Source organism: Aptenodytes forsteri, unplaced genomic scaffold (assembly GCF_000699145.1).
Source record: "Aptenodytes forsteri isolate BGI_AS27 unplaced genomic scaffold, ASM69914v1 Scaffold159, whole genome shotgun sequence".
In the NCBI taxonomy this organism is placed as follows: domain Eukaryota; kingdom Metazoa; phylum Chordata; class Aves; order Sphenisciformes; family Spheniscidae; genus Aptenodytes; species Aptenodytes forsteri.
Genome location: NW_008794747.1, coordinates 1,928,974 through 1,944,411, shown reverse-complemented (window position 1 = coordinate 1,944,411; position 15,438 = coordinate 1,928,974). Strand labels below are relative to the sequence as shown.

General features: G+C 39.5%; 1 protein-coding gene across 1 annotated transcript in view; it reads left to right on the top strand.

The window, feature by feature from the left end:
- Positions 1-15,438, top strand: part of TSHZ2 (teashirt zinc finger homeobox 2) — a 227,810-nt gene that overhangs the window by 137,543 nt on the left and 74,829 nt on the right. Inside the window, exon 2 of the mRNA XM_009274059.1 lies at positions 3,872-6,950. Within this exon, the coding sequence (XP_009272334.1) occupies positions 3,872-6,942 (3,071 nt within the window). The 3' untranslated portion in view covers positions 6,943-6,950. The remainder of the gene's footprint in view (positions 1-3,871; positions 6,951-15,438) is intronic.

The window sequence follows — 15,438 nt, the reverse complement described above, 5'->3', positions numbered from 1 at the left end:
AGAAATATGCTAGAAATAGCTAAGAAAATGTTTTGAAAAAAATTTTAAAGAATAATGAATCAGCTGTTTGTTGCAACCCTTGTCCTAGAGAAGCAGATTTCTTGAGTTACCATGAATCCAATCACAAAGGCACAGAGGGAAATTTTAAAAAGGTTAAAACATTTTAGAATTGTATTTATGATTATTATCCATATGATAATATTATCCTTACTGATGTCATTATTTTGACATACACTATCTTGGGATCAATCAACACTAAAACCAAATATTGTATTTCCATTTAGGAAGCCAGAAATTGCTTCCATTCAATGCTCTGAAGCTCCTGGGTTTTGTCCACTCTTCAAGATAGTGAAATTTCAGTCCCCCACTTTTTCAGGGCTGCACATTGCCCATCTTACATCTCTGCCTGGGCCTGTTTAATTTTGGTGGGAAAAATTCTCATCTGGGAAAAGGAGGAAGCATTCATCTGATTACTGAGTTTGGATTTCTTTAATTTTGTTTTTTTTTCCTGTAAGGCAGCTATATATGAGCATCTCAGAGGTTTGGAATGTCAGAATAAGCCTGGGGGAGAACTGGTGGGAAGAGAACAGGTCACTCAACAATTTATTATATGGACATCAGTATCACATGCAAAACTTATGCTACTTATTACAGACACTGCATTTAAAGCATGTGGGCGTACAGGCTTAAGCCACCCTTTACTTATAAAATAAATAATGCAACATCCACTTAAATTAATGTTATATCTGTTAAATAGATACATCAGTTCATATCAAACTTCATGTCCAATGAAACCTTACTAAAAACCACTATTGGAAGGACACATGCATTTCTTGTACCCTAGGTTGTCTGCACAGAAAAGGTCTCCACTGTCCTTAAAATGCCCACAGCTATTTAAATCATTTAAATAAACAGAAATGGTTTTACAAGTGGGATACTGAAATGCGTTTTCAAAGCTGCCCAGAACCCTTAACCATTAAAATGGACCTGACTGATAGTTTTGTGAAATTTTGATGGTGCTTTCTAATCAGTTACTTTTACCACTTTCATAAGATTGTGTCTGTATCTTACACAGGCAAAAAAAAGAGGATTTCTCAGCACAAGTTACTCTTCTGTAAAGGTTATAGTAAACATGTCAATGCCTAATTAAGCAGAAAATTTTATCTGTGTTATGGGGGATGTGCAGCTGTCTGGTATTTCTGCTTCTCCTAGTAAATCCTTTTAGAAGGACAAAGGATATTGTGAGGAAGAAACTACTGTATGTCTCTCCCAAAGGAAAAAAATTACCTTCCGGTGAAAAATGGGTTAATCATATTCAAAGAATTGGTGCTGAAATGGAGAATCAAATTTGCACCGACCCAAAACTGTGTGAATGCTATTTGTTTTCTGTTTTGTCTGATTCCTTCATTGGATTCCCTCCTTATTTTTGTTTTGCTCGGTGTAATATGCTTGGCACTGTGATACATCCTGGCAAGGGGCCAGCGTTGCTACCTACGCTGTACAGTATCTCTAACACCGCGAGAACCATGTCAGTCCAGCTCATCAGTTCGTGCTGCTTGTTTAACAAGGTTACTACTCATGACGTGTAGGAGCTTTTGCCGCCTCCATGTCCCCCTGAAAAACATATGAGCTCAGAAAGGGATACGTGGAAAGTATTATCTGGTTATTAGGGAAGAAGTTTAGGGAGGAGGAAAAAATATTTTGTTCTTAGTGTTGTCTTTGCTGCCTGCCTCAGTCGATCATCTGTAAATGGGGCTGCTAATGTTTCCTGTACCCCAAAACACTACTAAAAGCCTTATTTTTTAATATTTAACAGTTAATATTTAATATTTAGCTTCTTTGCTGAAAGCATCTGCTGAAGAGCACAGTGTTCCTACTACTATGTGACTATTATTTTATCATGCTAAAATGGTGTCCAGGTCATTTGCTCATAGCCACTGCTGTTATCTTTGCCTCTGGTTGTAAAGCTGCCTGGTATCACCCCTGGAGTAAGCCAAGCCCAGCTATAAGCTGGTGTGATCTGCACAGGTCCTAAGACCGTGGGAAGGGTGTAGGAAAGACGACTCGTGTGGGTTTCTTAGCCCATCCACAGAGAGCACCATCATTTCCCTCTTCTTATACTGCAGCTTCATCCAGGAAACAGTTCCTCTGGTTCTGGTTCATCTCTTTGGCTTGATGGTAAATGTGTTGGAAAGGGTGAGATACACATGCAAATAGATTGAAAAATTGAAACACATACCTGAAAAAACTGTGGAAGGCTTTGTCTGTATGTTAATCAAAACGCCTCTTCTGCCCATCCCTTTTGATTTGCTAAAAGGATATCATTTGTGCAGGAGTACCAAATTCAAGGGAGCAAAATGAACCAGGTTCTCAAAAAGCCATAAAATGGCTTTTCTCAGAAGATGGGAAGGAATTGGATTTTAAACAAATAACACTTTTAGGGTCATTTACCTTGTGCTTTCAGAGCTTTTAGGGTTACTTCACAATTACGAGTACTAGCGTTTTATTTTATTTTTCTTAGTTATTTTTAAGGGCAGCTTTGATTTGGGGGTTTTGGCATTTATTTTTTTTTTACATACTTACCTGACACAAAAAGCTCGATCTTGAGCAAACACAACAAAGTACTCCTGAGACTGCAGTGCAGTCACTAGGGTTAGCAACGCTGCATTTGCACCTAACTGGAAGAGCTCGTCAACATATCTCCTATGAAGACCTGTGCTTCTGAAATCGACATTTAGTTTTGACAAGTGGCTGTCAATAACAATGAATTGTTTCAATATCTGCTTGCATTGTGCATAACAGCTTTGCAGTGGCTGTTAAAAAATTTACACTGGGGTTTTGTGAAAACATATCTGAACGATTTGTTCTGCTCCATCCCTTCTTGGGGGGGTCTGGGAGTGAATTGCTGACTGTGTTGAGTCATTGTGAATTTATCCAATGACTGCAATGGAGACAGTTCACCCTTAAAAATCCTCTTCTCTAATTCTTCAGTGTGTTTTTAACCAGGTTATCTCCTCTAACTTAGGCAGAATTACTGCTGATACAAGGCCAGAAAAAAAACCCAACTGAATTCCTTAATTAATTTTAAAATTTACAGTTCTTCCAGTATCAAGTTCATCTTATTAATTTAATAGTTAATTTGTCAAAGAAAATCTTTCTGGATTTGTTCTACTTTTCCAGTTTTACAGTTAACTTTGGTCTACCTCTGTCACATCCTAATACTCTTCTGTAATGTCCAAAGGTTCTTGCCCTGAAATTTATGGATTTGTTTTTACTGAAGCACAATTTGCTTTTATGGTACACAGTACATTACTTTTATAAACAAAAGAGTTCCACTTTTGCCTACTAGCGCTTTTATATGTTGTATTTTGACATATAAATTATTTGTGTACATTCTAAAGTGCATTTTTAGGTGATCAAATGGCAAAAGGTTACTGTACCTAGATGATGCTATGAACCAGGAAGATTATGGCAGTTATTTTCTTCTGTTCCTTGCCAATTCTACCCTTTCTTTCACTGAGGCTAAAAACAATTTGCTAGAATTGAAGCTTTTAGTATAAACTTTAAATTCTTACATATGAATTTTCCAACTGTCCCATTACAGGACAGTTAGAATTATACTCCCATGACAGGAAAATTATTAACTCAGAATCTCTGGCAGTTATAAAGAATTATGATCATCTGCCAGTAAAATGCAGCAACCTTCACAAAAAGAGACATCATTTGGCTTTTTTCACTTCCAGAACTAACAGGCAATAAAGTTGTAGATTAAAACGAAGTCCGGTAAAGAAAACACATAGTAAAAATCGAAAGCTCGAACTGTAGTATTCTCCTTTAACAAGTTATTTCATATATTGACATTACATTTCAGGTTATGTCCAAGAGGAAGATTTAAAAGAAGAGGAAGATATAAAGGAGGAGGAAGAAGATGATGACGACAACAACTCAACTGCTCAACTCCAGGGCAGCAATGACACTGGCACGGATGAGGAACATGAAGTGGGTCCTGAGCAGAAAGGGAACTTTAGTTACCAGAATTCCCCTGTCAGTCATATATCTAACCAGGATGCAGAAAATGAATCACTACTAAGTGATGGTAGTGACCATGTGGCAGATATTAAAAGCATTTGCTCTAGAGAGCCACAGAACCCAAAAACCAGCGCCCATCCCAAAGCCCAGAATGAAGCACATGATTGCATGGATAAAATGACAGCGGTCTATGCCAACATACTGTCAGACTCTTATTGGACAGGCTTAGGGCTGGGTTTCAAGTTGTCTAACTCTGAAAAGAGGAGTTGTGACAACAGAAATGGAGGGAACAAAGCTGATTTTGATTGGCACCAAGATGCACTGTCAAAAAGCTTACAGCAGAATTTACCTTCCAGACCTGTCTCGAAACCCAACCTGTTCAGCTCAGTCCAGCTCTACAGGCAGAGCAGCAAAATGTGTGGGACTGTGTTCACGGGTGCCAGCCGGTTTCGGTGCCGGCAGGGCAGCGCGGCCTATGACACATTGGTAGAACTAACAGTTCATATGAATGAGACAGGTCACTACCAAGATGACAACCATAAAAAGGACAAGCACAGACCTACCAGCTACTCAAAGCCCCGAAAAAGGGCTTTCCAGGACATGGACAAGGAAGATGCACAAAAAGTTCTGAAATGTATGTTCTGTGGTGACTCTTTTGATTCCCTTCAAGATCTGAGTGTTCATATGATAAAAACAAAACATTACCAAAAAGTGCCTTTGAAGGAGCCGGTACCAACCATTTCTTCAAAAATGGTCACTCCAGCAAAGAAACGTGTGTTTGATGTTAACAGGCCTTGTTCCCCCGATTCCACGACGGGGTCTTTCTCAGATACTTTTTCTCCTCAGAAGAATGCGAACCTGCAGTTATCATCTAACAACCGCTACGGCTACCAGAATGGTGCCAGCTATACGTGGCAGTTTGAGGCCTGCAAATCCCAGATTTTGAAGTGTATGGAATGTGGAAGTTCCCATGATACCTTGCAGCAGCTCACGACCCACATGATGGTCACTGGCCATTTCTTGAAAGTCACAAGTTCAGCTTCAAAGAAAGGAAAGCAACTTGTTCTGGATCCTTTAGCTGTGGAAAAAATGCAATCATTGTCTGAAGCACCAGCCAATGACAGCCCGGTTTCAAAATCAACCAGTAAATCATCTGCAGAATGCATAGCTCCCACCTCTGAACTAAAAAAAGAAAGTAAAAAAGATAAAGCTGATGATGCAAACAAAGATGAGAAAGCAGTAAAAACTGAAGAGTATGAAGACACTCTTCAGAAACCACTGGATCCCACAATGAAATACCAGTACCTCAGAGAAGAAGATTTAGAAGATGGTTCAAAGGGTGGTGGGGACATTTTAAAGTCCTTGGAGAACACTGTCACAACAGCTATCAATAAAGCTCAAAATGGAGCACCCAGCTGGAGTGCATATCCCAGCATCCACGCAGCTTATCAGCTCTCAGAAGGAGCTAAACCGTCTTTGCCTGTGGGTTCCCAAGTACTACAAATCAGGCCAACAATCACCAATAAATTGAGGCCGATAGCTCCGAAGTGGAAGGTCATGCCTCTGGTCCCTATCTCAGCAAATGTGGCCCAGTGCACTCAAGTGAAGAAGGAAACTGATGATAAGGAGGAGGTACAAAAGGACTATTGTAAAGAGGGCATCCAAGCTGAGCCTGCCTCACTAAGCCAGAGCGAGAGAGAACCTCTCCTCAAATCTGAAGCTTCTGTGGAGCCAAAAAAGACAGAACCATGTCCCTTGAAAGAAGAAGACAAAATTAAAGAGGACAGCGGAAAAGAAAAACCAGTCCTCAAGGAACCAACAGCAGCTTCTCTTAGTAATGGTTGTGCTGCTGCCAACCATTCTTCTGAACTGCCTTGTGTCAACCCTCTCAGTGCGCTGCAGTCAGTACTGAATAATCACTTGGGCAAAGCCACTGAGCCTTTACGGCCTCAATCCAACTCCAGCCCCAGCTCTAGCACAATTTCTATGTTCCACAAACCTAATCTAAATATGATGGAGAAGCCAGTTTTATCTCCTGCTCCGACCCCACCAAAGCCTGCAAGTGTATCCAGGCACTATTTGTTTGAAAACAATGATCAGCCTATTGACCTGACCAAATCCAAAGGCAAGAAAGCTGAGTCAGCTCAAGCACAATCCTGTACTTCTCCACCTCAAAAACATGCTCTGTCTGACATCGCTGACATGGTCAAAGTTCTTCCCAAAGCTACTACACCAAAACCTGCTGCATCTTCAAGGATCCCATCTATGAAATTGGAAATAGATGTCCGACGCTTTGAGGATGTCTCAACAGAAGTCTCCACTCTGCATAAAAGGAAGGGCAGACAGTCAAACTGGAACCCTCAGCATCTTCTCATTTTGCAAGCTCAGTTTGCTTCCAGCCTCTTCCAGACATCTGAAGGTAAATATTTATTATCAGATCTAGGCCCACAAGAGCGCATGCAGATTTCAAAATTTACTGGACTGTCAATGACCACCATCAGCCATTGGTTGGCAAATGTCAAGTATCAACTTAGGAAAACCGGAGGAACCAAGTTTTTGAAAAACATGGACAAAGGACATCCAGTCTTTTATTGCAGCGACTGTGCATCTCAGTTTCGAACCCCATCTACTTACATTAGCCACTTAGAATCTCATCTAGGTTTCCAAATGAAAGACATGAACAGGCTGGCTGTGGAGCAGCAAACCAAGGTAGAGCAAGAAATCTCCAGAGTTTCAGTTCAAAGATCTCCTGAAACAATAGCTGGAGAAGAGGACACAGACTCTAAGTTCAAATGTAAGTTGTGCTGTCGGACATTTGCGAGCAAACATGCAGTAAAACTTCATCTAAGCAAAACACACAGCAAGTCACCAGAACACCATTCACAATTTGTAGCAGAAGTGGATGAAGAATAACTCTTAAGGTATGCATGCTCTATAGCGAGTTTTAATTTCATCATTTTAAGGAGGCTTCGTAAGACATTCGTACTTTCTTAAATGTAGGAAAGCAATATAAAATGCATAATGTACTCCTGCTTCACTAATCTAATTGCATGTACATGTCCATTTTATAATGTTTTCAAGAAGAGAGCTTGGTAAATGCATAACCACATTGCCCTATATAGAAAAGTTGCTTCTTATTAATATTTTCAAAATAGCTGTTTTCCCAGTTCTCACTCTCTTTTTTGTTTCTAAGAATTAATTGTTTCACATCCTATGCACTTCAATGTGGAATGCAACAACTAAATGCTACTCTTTGCAATGAGAATGGAAAAAACAGGAAAAAAGCACTGAAAACCAAAAGATTATTACCTCTTTCAGTGCTAACACACCAGTAAATCTGTTTTGATGGGGGAAAAGAAGACAATTCAAATGTCAAATTAGCAAAATCTTCATTTTTCCAAGTTTCTTGTAATCGCAAACCCAGCCTCAAGAATCTACAAATAACTCTGAAAAGTTTATGTCTAGAAGTTCAGTTATTCTTTTGTTGATATTTGGATATTCAGTTTTGTAAAATATTTTAATATTTTACACTTACTTAAACACTTACTATTGTGAGTGGCCTTTTTTGTCGCATCATTTTAACCTATCTCTCCGTCATTCCTTTTTTAATCTTTAAGATGTTTGATTATATTTTGTTTCATGTTGGTGGGAGTGCTAGTCAATCCATAAACATCACTGACTTCAGTGCAAGTTTTCATATTACCTGGGGGGGTTAAATCTTAATTGAGGAAGCAGCTAGATTTTTTTACAAGCTTAATATTTCAAAAACCTATTAGTAGGATACTTCTACGTTAGTGTTGCTACTTTTTGCTGAAAGATACACCAACCGAAGTACTGCCACAACCAATGTTTATAACATGTAATGTAATATTCAGATGACATACAATTTTTGCATTTTTAATTTTACTTGATTCACAAACTTGAATATTCTTGATTTAAATAAATATGCAGAACATCAACTAAAAGTCCAAATAGAAGTTTTTTGTTCTAACGAGTTTATTTCCAGGAAGGCTCTGTTAGTCATTCCCAACAATTTCTCCAGCAGACTCAGGCTCTGCTTCTGTTCACGGAATAATCATGTGCAGATTCAGATTTTCTCCAACGTGTTCATTACTTGAATAACATTCAGAAAATGAATTCGTCAGACAGTCAAAATTAAAGATGTGTTGTGAGTTGTCACTTACGCCACCTGCTATTGTGGCTATTCTCTGACTAATTGAGGGTGCAAGCACTTTGAGGATGAATACCCATTTGTGTGAAGATTTCACATTTGTTTGCTGCAAATATTCATGAAGCTTTAAGAAACACTTTCTGTGTACAGAGCCAGCACAAGGACTGTGCATCACTTAAGCTCCATTAAAAAGGCTACTTTTGAATAATTTAAACCACTAATCAAAGGGTCACTTTGGGATGGGTAATAGAAGCTATTACTATGGAGTATAACGTCAGTATTCAAGTGCAATAAGATTTAAGTTTTGCATACATCTTGTACGTGCTGTCTGCATTTGACTGGATTTATCCTTTCTGCATATTTCAGCCAGCAAAATTCCGTCTAACTCAAAAGGAGTTTGTTTTCTAATACCCTTAAGTTTCTATTCTGGCATTTTTAACCCAACATTAGAACTCAACAAATAAATGTTCCTTGTTTATCTGACCAATCAAAACCAACATACCTGACAAACATACCGGAAAACTACAAGAGATTGGTTAGGAAACATATACCATACTTTGTTTCCTTCCCCACCAGTTAATCATTATTAAGACTCTGACATTGGTAGTTTTCACACAAGAGATATCAGACCAAACCAATAATTTGGGTACTATCAAACAAAAACTATCTGCCAAATACATTAATATAACAGTTATTTGGGCACATTCATGGCTTAATACATGACAAATGTTTCAGATTTGGTCTTAAAAGCACCGTGTTATTACTAAGAGGCAAACCAAACACCCACCTTTATAAACATGTTACTATTTCTGAGGATTTGGGGAACAAATACAAAGAAAAAAAATCTCCAAGAGAAAAAAAAGCGGTTTCTGCATTGTAATAACCTGCACAGACACATTGCGGGTATTATTCAGGTGATATGTAACTACATAAATAAGGTACTGTCCTTCCTGCCTTTGGGTACCGAGAAATTGCTGTCCTCTTAATACTCATCCATTTCTAATTTATATCGAGATGCAGGTTGTATCTTACCTTTGAAAAAATATATTTAAATTTCAATGACAGAGTGATAGCACTGTTATCTGGAACTATAATTTTAGTTGGTATGCATGATAGCACAAATTGTATGAAATGATGGGGTATTTTGGATAGCATTGTAAAGATTTTATTACAGTTTTGGAGCTGTAAGCCTACCGAAGTTCTGACTATGTTAGAAGTGTGAAGGCCAGAGTTTATTCATATGGTTTCTTCCTGAGATCTGCAAGGAGACAAAATCAAATAACAGGGATTTTCAGAGTTTACTTATTCTTACCATGTTATTTTTAAGATTCAGTGTACATTTGAATAATAACATAGAGGAGAGCACAGTATTTAGAAACAAGAAATATAAAGCATACTGAGATTCTTAAAACGCACACATGCATTTGCGTTTACTTCTTCTAGGCATTATTGTAGTGAAATAGAAATAAAATTAGAGAAAATATATGGAAATAAATGGAAATAAAACAGTGGAAAGAGTATTTGAAGTCTAGAAATACATAAAATAGTTTCTATATTTCAATGCATTTACTATTAACAAAATCAAATAACAGGGATTTTCAGAGTTTACTTATTCTTACCATGTTATTTTTAAGATTCAGTGTACATTTGAATAATAACATAGAGGAGAGCACAGTATTTAGAAACAAGAAATATAAAGCATACTGAGATTCTTAAAACGCACACATGCATTTGCGTTTACTTCTTCTAGGCATTATTGTAGTGAAATAGAAATAAAATTAGAGAAAATATATGGAAATAAATGGAAATAAAACAGTGGAAAGAGTATTTGAAGTCTAGAAATACATAAAATAGTTTCTATATTTCAATGAAATTTACTATTAAAGGTTATATTTTTTAATGTTAGCTATCATTAAAAATATAAATTAATAATCTGGGTTAGTACTGTACAAAAATGTGTTATGTATATAGATGTATTTTTCAGACCTCTGTGAGGCTGTTTATAAGAAATTTGCTATAAATTCTTCTTAAATGACGTATATATCTGTTTATATTAATCTTTGGTGTTTTCTTGAATTCTTCTAACTGATATGGGTTTAGTAATATAATGTAAGATTATGTGTAATATACAACAATCAGAAGTCTCTATTCTTTTTCATTTAACCCACTTCAAATTTGTTTTTATTGCTATTCTTCAAAGAAAACCCATGAACATTAGGGAACATGGCTTTAATTAGAAGTAATTTGTATGTTGACTTATACCTTTGAAGAACATTTGTTCATTTTTTCAACTAAATTAGAATTTTTATGTTGTCCTGAGAAAAAAGACAAGGCAGAATTGTATTTCTCACTTTAAATTTAGGTGAGATTGGCTATAAACTGGTCGGCAACTGAGGCTCTCTGTGGTCTTATCTACAACTTTTTACAGAAATAAGTCTCTATAGAGTCAAATTTACCAACTTGATTGGGGAGATTTCTTTTTCAAAAGACCCTGATAAGTAAACAAGCAGCTACCTGAGATGAACTAATTTGAAAGTAAGGCTGCTGCAAAACAAAAAAATTAGTCATAATGATAAAAAATTTTTCTCTCTGTTTCCTCCTTTGTCTTTTTTTAACCATCAAGTTTAAAGCCTCTACAGTGCTTTTTTTCTACTTTATAGGAGACAACTGACATTCTGTGGTAAATGGAAGAAAGAGCAGAGCAGAACTGAAAATCCTCTAATGCACTGACACTAACTTGCCCTCTATTGTTGAAAATGAGCAGGCAATCATGATTGTTCATCAAATGGCTCCTAATGCAGTTAAAGCATTCAGCTATAATTTCTCCTTGCATTTATAATTACTGTCATAGACTGCACACCTCAGTGAGCAGATTAAAGCTATAAACTATTTAGCCGTAGCTTTAAGATGAGGAACTTGATTTGTCTGGCAGCAGTTATTTGTTAGAGAGCTTGACACTTCACATAAAAATGACTCAACTTGATGAAGAACAATGCAGTTTAAGCAATGCAGTGATTTTAAATCAGTCATTATACCACGCCCTGTAAGAATTGCAAAGCAATTTGTTAAATGATATATAGGACACGTAGATAACTGTATGTGTTAAGTATACCAAAATAGAAGATTTTTTCCGTCTGTGGATTTTATTTTTTCATCCCTCTGAAATAGTAGGAGCTGCTCTGAACATCATGTTCCGCTATTATCCAACATTGGTGTTACATAGGCAAGGACAATTGCATGAATTAGTAGTCCAAAACTATATTTTAGAGAATTTAGCTTGCTCTTCATCTTTCATTTCTTCTTAGCAACAAACATGAAAAACTGAGAGACCCTTTCAGGAGAATCACACATGCTGGGATATAGCTGCCTGCAGTTGTGTCCACCATGACTTTGTAAGCAGAATTTACCAGCAAAACTGAGGGTTCTGCTCACCATGTCATCAGCCAGAAAGAGAGGGTTCATTGCAATGAAAGCTTTGATTATTCAGTTTGAATGGGACTTTTCTGACAACATCTTGTTGGAAAATGATGACTTCTCAATGGTAAAAAAATTCTGTGGGGGAGTCCCATTTTAAAATAGACTTTTGTTGGGATAAACTGGGTAAAATTGCTGAGCACTACGAAGGAGAGCAGAGGAGACAGGGGAGTAGGAAGAGGAATAGGTTGGCCTTTCTGCTGTGCTGGAGGAGAAACACAGAGCCCATCCTCAGCAAGAACTACCTCCAACCCATCACTCTTCCCTCAAAATAGTCCTGTTCTGGTGAAGCCTCAGTTCCCCTAATCCTTTGAAATTTATCACTGTTTCCCCAAAGTGGTAGATCAGAATATCTTTTTAATTTAGCTTTTTTAAATCTTCAAAATTTTCCTGGATAGCATTTTTTCAATCTAGCAATAGTCCTTGTAAAACCAATAATAGTGTGTTCTTGGCTTCCCTGAGAGCAGGGTCAGGCCAGATGATACATCAGAGTGTGTCAGCACAGATATATCAGTGCAGATTTACTTGCTTTTTATGAATACTACAGGTTGCTATTAAGATCAGTATTATTTAACATTGCATTAGCGCATCCAACCCACTAGGTCGACCCATATTGTTTCAAGGCTCTGTATAAGCATACTGTGTATGACAGTTCCTGCCCACAAAAGGCAGGAACTCTTCTGCTTACAAAGAAGCAGCAACTTTTAAGTATTTTGACCAGATTTTAACTGACCTTGAGTAACACCTACCTCCTCAAGCATTCAGTATTTATAAGGATATAAAAATCTTGCCTTCTCCTCGCTGCGTCTGATATTATTAAATGCTACAGCCTTCAAAATCTATAGCAGAACGTTTTTACCCAGTGAGATTTCAAAGGAAGGGTATCTGAGTCTTATTTATACATTTTACACCTCAGCAATCAAATTGCAAAGATCAATAACAAAAGGAAAAGTCATGAGCGCATCCAGCCCTCAAAAGCACCTTTCAATAAAAATAATGTAATTTAGCAGGATGATCACTCAGTGCAAATATGATGGAGCACAGATGGAAAATGAGGAACATTATAGATATGGCTTTATGGGAGGAGGAAAGGAGGAACAGATTTTTAACTATTTATTGGGATAATGAACAGATAATTCATGATTATTAAGCTGTAGCCTTCAGGCCTCATTCTGCCATCTCTTCCCATCTCCTTGTTTCTGAACTGGGTTTGTTTGTGCATCTAGGCAGGGTCCATTGGCTGGGGAAGGATCAGCCCTTTACACTAGTTTTCACACATCAGTGGAGTCTCACAGGATTTACACAAGTGCAGCTCCAACTCCGGACCCTGCCTGTGAGAAGAGGAATGAGGTAGAACAAGCAGTGCGCAGCACAGAGCTTATGTTGTGATTGTGACGGTGTTTCTTTCTCAAGAACGTCTCAACCTTCAAGAAAGGGGCAGCAGATCCTGTGTTTCCAGCCTGTGATAACATTAAGACACCGCACCAGATAGCAAGGTCACAGCCCCTGAGAGAGCCAAGGGGACTGATACTCATCCTGCTACCTCCCTGTGTCTGGAGAACCGTGTTTTCCCAAGAGCATGAGTTGGCCAAGACCTTGAAGGTGTGAGGTGGCAGGAAAGATTTCCTACACTCGAGTTTGCAAGAGGGATCCTGCTCTGGGGCACACTCTGTCGGCTCTCCTCCCCTGGCAGATGCACAGACAGGATGGCCGCTGGGCATGGCAGAGGCCGGGCAGCCAAGAGGAGGGCACATTGGGGGTCGGAGACAGAGGGAGCAGCGGCAGCAGCTTGCTGGAGCAGAGGGAAGGAGGGAGGCATGGGGCCAGGAGGGGGCTTGTTCATCGTAGTAAATTTACACAATCCCTTTATTAAAACAAAACAATTCCTCCTCCCTTCCAAAATCCCTCCCTGCCAGCACTCAGCGCCAGCTCTTCTGCCAGGGGTCAGCACATGCAGGAGTGGGGGAGGGAAGGACGGGGGAGTGGAGGAGGTTGTCATGTCTAATGAATACCCTGAATGTATCAAGATATATATTTTTTTCATTTCAGAAAAGGTTCCATTAAGAGGGAGACAGCCCTAACATGTGCTTTGGCCCCTCATCAGATTTATGAGTATTTGCTCTGCTCTTTAATAGGAAACTCTGCAGCAACTGCCACCTTGCCTGCTCTCCCTGAGATACACAGTGGCTTCTCGGGGAAATGCACTTCATTATTAATGTGAATTTGTACGTTTTTATGACACTGCTTGGGGGAAGGGGCAGGCAGAGATTTCCTGGTGATATATGCTCATTTCTAACCATTTATTGTTCCAGACAATCGAAGAACAATGATAAACATTGTTATAGAAAGTGGAGGGTGCTGCAGTGACATTTTTGAAGGGAAAGGAGAGGTGGCTAGAGTGGCTTTGATGTGGTTGTTTTCCTCCACTCCACCCCCTCCAGCAGCTGCGTCAGATCAAGCAACAGAGTGGTCTGTGCAGTGGCAGTCACTGCCTCCCCTTGCCCGCCTTTTCTCAGGCCAGCCAAGACCATTTGCTCGGGGCTTTGCTACAGCGGAGGGGGTACAGATGAAGGAGAAGGAGTTCATCCTTTGGGAAGCCTGTACTGCAGAGGAACACAGGCCTCAGAGTGAACAGATGCTCGAAGTCCCCATGCCCCTGTACCCCAGCAGTCTCTTTTCAATTTATTATCAAGTGACCAGCATGGAAACTGTGCACACAGCAGCAGCTGCGAGTCAAAGCAGGCCAGGAAGAGAAAGGCGAGGGTATGGGAATGTGGTTTACCAGGACATTCTCAACATCCTCTGATTTCCTTTTCTACTACCACACTCATCCATGATTAACACTACTGCACAAGAGCTCCAGGAGGTGATGAAAACGGTGGGTTTAGGCTGCATTGGAGAAGGAAAAAAGTTCAGCCTTCAAGCTCACCCAAAATCGAGAGATCAGGAAGGCCATGACCTCCACATGATCTTTTGTTCCCCTCTTCTGCCTTTCCCAGTAGCGCTCTGCACCATCTGGTGAAGGTCAAGGTCACATTACACTGTGCCACACAATCCCTCGAGCTCCAAAAGCCCTGGTGCTTGAGGGAGCTTCCCTGGTCCCTGTTGGGATATTCGCTCTCTGCATCACTGCCAGGCTGAGCTTTCTCTGTGCTGCAGAGCCCATAGCCTCCAACTGTAAGTGAGTGATTGCCATGTTTTGTGTTCATATTCTATTCCCTCACCCTAAATATGCACAATCCTTTGTAACAGGGGATGTTCCCGTCAGCTGAACACTGCTAAGAGTTTCTTTATGACATTTTCCTACTCTTCTTGTAAAGCTGAATAGTAGCGAGGTAAGAACATCAGAATAGCCATACAGGGTTAGGTCAAAGGTCTGTTGTGTCCATCCTATCTCTGACCATGACCAGTATAAGAGTGTAAGAACAGGACAGACATGGTACTATTCCAGAGCACTCTCCCAGCCTCCAGATTCACAGTTCAGGGACTTCGTCAGCTGGAGGAGGTTATCTTCCCCTGCTCCCCAAGCTGCAGAGAACATGCAAGAGGCCTTCCTGATAGCTGCAGAAACTTGGGCACAACTGTGAGGCCTCTTGGGGTGAGCTCTGGAGGTGCCCCATCCCAAGACAGGGAGCAGAGGATGTGCAAACCAGCCAATGGCAGTCAGAACGGTTCTGAGCCTTCATGCTTGCTCTTTGCACATGGCTAAGGAAGGAATCACATCCAGAGTGCAGAATTAATATCAAGTCCCCCAACCTAAGGGC